Source organism: Austrofundulus limnaeus, unplaced genomic scaffold (assembly GCF_001266775.1).
Source record: "Austrofundulus limnaeus strain Quisiro unplaced genomic scaffold, Austrofundulus_limnaeus-1.0 Scaffold79, whole genome shotgun sequence".
Classification (NCBI taxonomy): Eukaryota; Metazoa; Chordata; class Actinopteri; order Cyprinodontiformes; family Rivulidae; genus Austrofundulus; species Austrofundulus limnaeus.
The window spans coordinates 935058-941454 of NW_013952481.1; the positions used below are offsets into that span (position 1 = coordinate 935058).

General features: G+C 39.5%; 1 protein-coding gene across 1 annotated transcript in view; it reads right to left on the reverse strand.

The window, feature by feature from the left end:
* The window catches only part of pou2f2a (POU class 2 homeobox 2a), a gene marked incomplete at its 5' end in the record, with an annotated part of 60769 nt that extends 54574 nt beyond the window's left edge, over window positions 1-6195 (reverse strand). Inside the window, 1 exon segment of the mRNA XM_014011277.1 lies at window positions 5953-6195. Within this exon segment, the coding sequence (XP_013866731.1) occupies window positions 5953-6052 (100 nt within the window).
* Between the last annotated feature and the right edge of the window lie 202 nt (window positions 6196-6397).

Sequence of the window (6397 nt, forward strand, 5' to 3'; positions counted from 1 at the left end):
TATATATGTTACCAATTATTTTAATATTTGAGATGAATTACAATCACCCTATATACAAAGTGTTTTTAAGACCTGTGAAAGACTGATTTAAGACATTTTAAGACTAATTAAAGACTTTATTGATGAATTCAATGCCTTTTAAAGAGTTTTTAAAGATCCACAGAAACTGTTTATCTTTAAATATTTCACATTTACATGTTTTTGCATTTGTTCCTTTTTATTTACCACATTTTAAGGTGATGTTCTGCAGATAAATAGCTGTTTAAACTAAATTTAACTGAAATAAAAGTTTATAAAACAACTATGAAAGAGTGCAGAGAACACTGCCGGTTCTAATGATGCGTTTTATGTAAAGAATGAAAACATAATTCCTGCTGAGATTCTTTTTTTTAAATTTAATCTTAGTGAACTTTAATGAAATTACAGAAAAAAATGATGAAGAATATTCAGCAGAATTGTAATAAGTGCAGGTGAACGCTTGAGAGAAAAGTTATCTTCGACTTTAATATATGCATAAGTGCAGCTGAAGATATATCCTCGTGCGTGTGTGTGTGTGTGTGTGTGTGAGTTGTGTTTTCAGAGCTCAGGGTGGGAGTGAGGCAGCTTAACGCAATAAAGCATGTTGTATTGACATCTGTGTTGTGTCTATTGATTCCCCATTATGGAGCTAACAAACCCGCCAGGACGCTTTGTCATTCGCAATCACGTTAACACCGGGACTCACCGACTACGCTGCCCCTTTTAAAATCTGACGCACACACACTGGTGTCTTTACATTCCTACACATTCGGAACAATTGTTGGTGTCGCCACACGTATATCCACCCACAAACACAAACACAAACTCTCCTGTGCGCACACATCAACAGTTTCACACAGAAAGGTGGCGGCGGGAGGGAAATGCCGGCTGATCGATACTGGTGGAAGGTTAAAACCACTCACACAATGGGCCGCTACCAGCTTCTTGTGGTTTACCACACATGCCGGAAAGATCCATAACTGACCTCAACGTGCAATTATTGAATCGTCTACCTGTCTGGTCCCACACACACACACACACACACAAACACACACAAAGTAGCTTCAAACACACAAACAAGAAAGATTTTAGTTTCTGTGGTTTCATTTCTGATCCAGACCAGCTCATCAAATGTGCAACATCCATAYGAACCTCCTCCTCCCTTTTTGTCACAAACCACTCCTTCGCCCATTTCCCGTGCACAAAAGCTGTGTCTTCATGCACAAACAAAAACACACACACAAAGGCAATTAATCCAGACCTGAACCTCTGCTTTGGTGCATCTCAGACACCACGACCCCCTCCTGGGCGCCGTGAGGTGAAGATCTGGGGTGCGAGGGGTAGTTATCACACTGCACCGAGCCAGTGCTTTTCTATAAATATGAATGTGCGTGCACGTGTGAAGGTTTGTGCACGTGTGAGGGTTTGTGCACGTGTGAGGGTTTGTGCATGTGTGGGCAGGAGGTCTGAGCTTTGAACTGTGCAGTGAAACTTTCTGCTGCTGCAGCGAGCGGCTTCCTTCTTCCTGTTGTGTTTAGGGTTTGTTTAGCTGYGGTCATCCTGCAGGATCAGGACTTTTCATCACTCGGCTGCAGGTTTACAGCTGCGTGTTTAACAGTAATCAGTCAACGGAGAGAAGACGTTGGAGCAGAGGTTGAGACGAACAAGTGCAGCCTGAATAAAAAGGCCTCTCGGAGTGGCCGACATAAATAAAAGCATCGCTCTCAATCCAGAATTTGACAGCTCTCAGTTTTTATATGGGCCACGGCGGCCCTGGAGGGTTTTACAGCAGTGTACATAAAATAAAAAGAGCATTTAGATTTCCTTTGTTGTGGCACACAGCGGAGCAGAGCGGAGCGGGGACAAAGCAGAGGCAGCTACAGGTCCCTCTCCGCCCTGCCTGGCCTCTGAAACGCCACACAGCAGAAAGAAACTCTCTGATCACATCTCCCAGCTGCACAGAATGGGAGGATTTAACTCTTAGACTGGTCCTGTATGTCTGAATGTTCAGCTGCCAGGGTGGATTATTACTGCAGCCAACAAAGAATTCAATGAGCTGCTGTGTTTGGGGCTGAAGATTACATTTTCTCCTGTTTTCTTTGCATTTTGTTTGGTTTGTGATCATAATCAACGAGGAGAAATCAGTTTGTTCTTATCGCTGCCTCATAAGTTGGTTCTGTTCTGACAAACTAATAAAACCACTGAACTCAGTTCATGTAAATCTTAAAAGAATTAATCTAAATCTAAGTCTGAAGACAGTCTGCCAACAAACATAAGGGTATGTCCCAATTATTGCACATTTAAAAAGCACCTTAATCACTTAAAAGTTTCCAGTCATGAACTCACTTTGATTAGTTTTATTGTTGTAATGTTTGTCTGAACATGTGTCTGTGTGTTTTGCTTGATTTTTTATATTGTGATCTATAGATGTGAATTAGCATCTATGTTATAATCTGGCTCATTTACAGTTGATACAGAAGTATAAGAATATTCATTAACGTGCGTTGTCCTGATTAAATAAAATAAATAAACATAAAACTAACTTGGGTTTTACAGTTTAAAATGGTCCTTCATGACAGTTTTTTAGACAGAAATGACAGAGTTTTATTTTTGTGTTAAATGTTAACATTAAACACAAACTAAGCTGAGAGGAAAGCTTGAAATATACATTTGGGAAAACTCTCAGCTCCTATTTTAGCTGAATATTTGTAAAACTGACTGTGTTTGTCATTTTTGTGTTTGCGGTAGCGGCCATCTTGAATCAAGTTAATGCGCGTAAACGTTTCAGCTCAACTAAACAGAAATATCAACTAAGATATATAAGAAAATAAACAAAACTGCTTTCAAATAATGATTTCATTCATTTAAAAATAAAAACATTCAAACCCATGTGAAAAAGCAATTGATCAGTTTCTTTCACCACCCTCAGGCCTGGTCACTTATAGAATCAAGAAATCTTATAAATAGAGATTTATCCACCAAATATGAACCTTCCCAACCAAAACCATACCTAAGAGCGCAGAAAGCACAAATCCAGGAGGTCCCAGAAGACCCAGAACATCTGAAGCCCTGCAGGCCTCACCTGCCTCAGTTCAGTTCAGGATTCAACAAAAACAAAAGAGCRGAACGAGGAAGTTCTAAAGCCAACAAAGAGAACACAAAGGACCTCGAGACTTCTGACAACATCACAGTCCAACATGGAGGTGGTGGTGTCATGGTCTGGGCCTGCCTGGATGACCTGGATTCTGCTCTCATGGTTCAGGACCTGAAGCAGGACTATATTTCCAGACCRGTCCAGGATCAACAAATCTAATCATTTAAAAACGACACCTCAACATATCCAGAGTTGTGAAGTCACTAAGTACAAATACTTTGTTACTGTACTTAAGTAGAAATTTTGGTTATCTGTACTTTACTTGAGTAATTATTTTTCAGTGTACTTTTTACTTTTACTCATTACATTTTTACACAATTATCGGTACTTTCTACTCACTACATTTTTTTAAAAGGGCAAGAAGTAGAAAGTTGTTACTCATATTTTTATTACGAGTTGTTATTACTTAAAATAAATACAAAATCCTCTCCTGATAAACTGTGTCTCCTGATAGAGTGAATTTAATTGTGTTTGGATGAGAAGTATAAATATATACCATTCTGACACACCATTAGCTTGTACACAACCCATCACAGCTGCACAMYGTTAGAAAATATAGTTTTTGGAGAAGTCACCTCCCAATAAATGTCATTTTGTAAAATCTAACTGCTCACTTTTACTCAGTACTTTTACTTTTAATACTTAAGTAGATTTTGTGTCAGAAATTGACTTTTGATACTTAAGTACAAAAAATATCAAATACTTTAAGACTTTTACTCAAGTAACATTTTTAGAGAAGACTAACTTTTACCAAAGTATTTTTATGATAAGATACTTGTGCTTTTACTCAAGTATCACTTTGAGGTACTTTATACAACACTGAACATAAACGTTTTATAAAACAGAAAACATTTTTTCACAATGCTGCAGGTGGAAGGAAAGGTAAATATCTGCAGCGTCTCATTAATTCAACCCAAACTCAAGTGTTTCAGAGCAGCTGTGGGTTCGACACTGAAGTGAGTCCACGAATTAAAAAATAAATAAATAAAAATAAACCCTGTTTGAATCCGCTGTCTGCTAGCATCAGCTGTTTAGACCCGACACACAGATCTGTCTTTTCTCCTCAGATCGAAGGAGGACACAGAACTGTGGGTAACAGATTTAGCTAAAGTGGCTTATGAGGCCCGAGCAAAGAGCAAAAAGCAAATCCAATTGAACGAGCTCGTGGTCCGCTGGGGGACGAGAGGCGGACAGAAGGAAGACGGGAGAGTTTGCATTTCCGTGTCAAGTGAATACTTCACAGAAATGAGAAAGAAAAAACAGGAAACAGTAGTTTCTCCGTTTGCCTCCCCGGAGAGCATCGATGAGAGGAGGAGAAGAGGAGAAGAAACAAGCGAGGGATGAGTGTTTGCACTGTTGTACAGTTTATTTCTCCCGTGTGGTTTGGCTTCTTATCACAGCCATGTGTTTAAATAAAAAAGAAGAAAAGAAGCAGGAACTCTGACCCTTTCATTTTCTCACACGGCTGAAACTCTGCTGGCTCGCTCACAAACACCATTTATTACTTTACTCTGATTTTCTTTATTAAAAATCCAGCTCGCTTCATCTTTTACACTCTTTCAGAATCTTTAATTTACTCTCCTTCGTTTGTTTATTTCTTTAAACACTTCTTTCTCCTCTCGAGCACTTCTATTCATTCCTGTTAATTTGCTCTCGTTCATTCATTCATTATTCATTTATTCACTCTTTCATTCTGTTACTCCTCCAATCACTCATTCCCCGGGCGTCCGCCTCTCCTTTTACTTTAATTTCTTAGACACCCAGCGGAGCAAACGGACCCCACCCCCCTTAAAAAAAGACAGAAGGTTATATGTCGCCTGTCAAAGCCACCAGCTCTCATTAAAAACCTCAACCGTTTTTCTCCTCTTGACACCTACTTAAAGCGATAGCCTGGATCGGCACGGCACGGCACACGTGCACACTCCTGACTTTTTGTCTTTTTAAACGTCTGCTCTGTCGGGTGGAATCAGTGATTAAACACTTCCACAAACAAAAACACAACGGGAGATAAAAACTTCATTTATGAAAACATCTAAGAAGATATTTTGTGCCTTTCAGCACAGACAATAATAATATTGATCTTTGCTACAATTTAATAAATGTGAGGTAATAATGGAAGAGGAAAACGAGGTGATTATTGACAAGTATTGATTGACAGGTTCATTTCTATCAATCAAACTCTTTTTATTGACAAGAATTATGAATTTTGTTCTCTTCTGTGTCGCCAAACTTTCTCCAAGTCGGCTGCTCTCCTGTTTTCCCAACAGTCTGGGATCAATACGTCCTGATCGATAGATGACCATGAATATCACCCCCAGAACCAGAACCCGACCCAGAAAGACTGGAGGAGAGGAGACGGTGGGATGGATGGAGGGGATAGGAGGGTTGAAGGAGGGAGAACCTGATGCTAATGAGCCAAAAGATTCATGAATATTTTTTACAAGTTGGATTTTTATGCAAGTAAGTGTTCTTGATTTTTTTTTAAAAGCTTTAAAAAAGATGGATTAAATTATCCAATAACATATTTTAATTATTAGAAATTCAGAGATGTTAATTTAAATTGTAGACAAATTAAAACTAAAAAAATACATTTAATGTTTGATTTAAAAGCATTTTCTTTTCCCGTGTGAGAAATAAAGCCAATAAAATGTAAAGAAAATGTTTTTGTGTGTTTTATTTATTTAGATTTGTGTGTTTTTAATTTGAGGAGCAGCTGGGTAATAAAAAGAAAAGGGGCTGGTTCTGTGTGCAGGAGCAGAACCGGGCCGGGAGCAGCTTACCGGGGCTGGACCGAGGAGCCAGCGAGGACTTGAGTCTCCAGGCGCTGWAGTCGGACGCTGTTCTCTGAAAGACGAAGGGGACCGGCAGGGGGACAAACATGGTCCTCTGTCGACCTGGTGGTCGTTGGATTTGTTTTGGTTTAGTCTCACTTTTCTCCTCTTATGGTCCTGCTGCTGTTCGTCTGGCCTGCAGTTTGGTTTCCAGATGTGTGGACAGCTGCTGGAGACGCTGAGATGGTTTAAAAATCAGGAGACAAAGTTTATTTTTGGTTCTTCTGTGGATTTGATCTGCCTCTACACATTTACATGTCTCTACTTCTAAGACAGATGGATCCGGTGGTCCCTGGAGTCTTCTGGGGGTCCGGCTGAGAGGCGCGCAGACAGGATTATTTATTTGGCTTGTGGAGAATAAAAAAAAAAAAAGCTACCAGCGTTTATCCACACA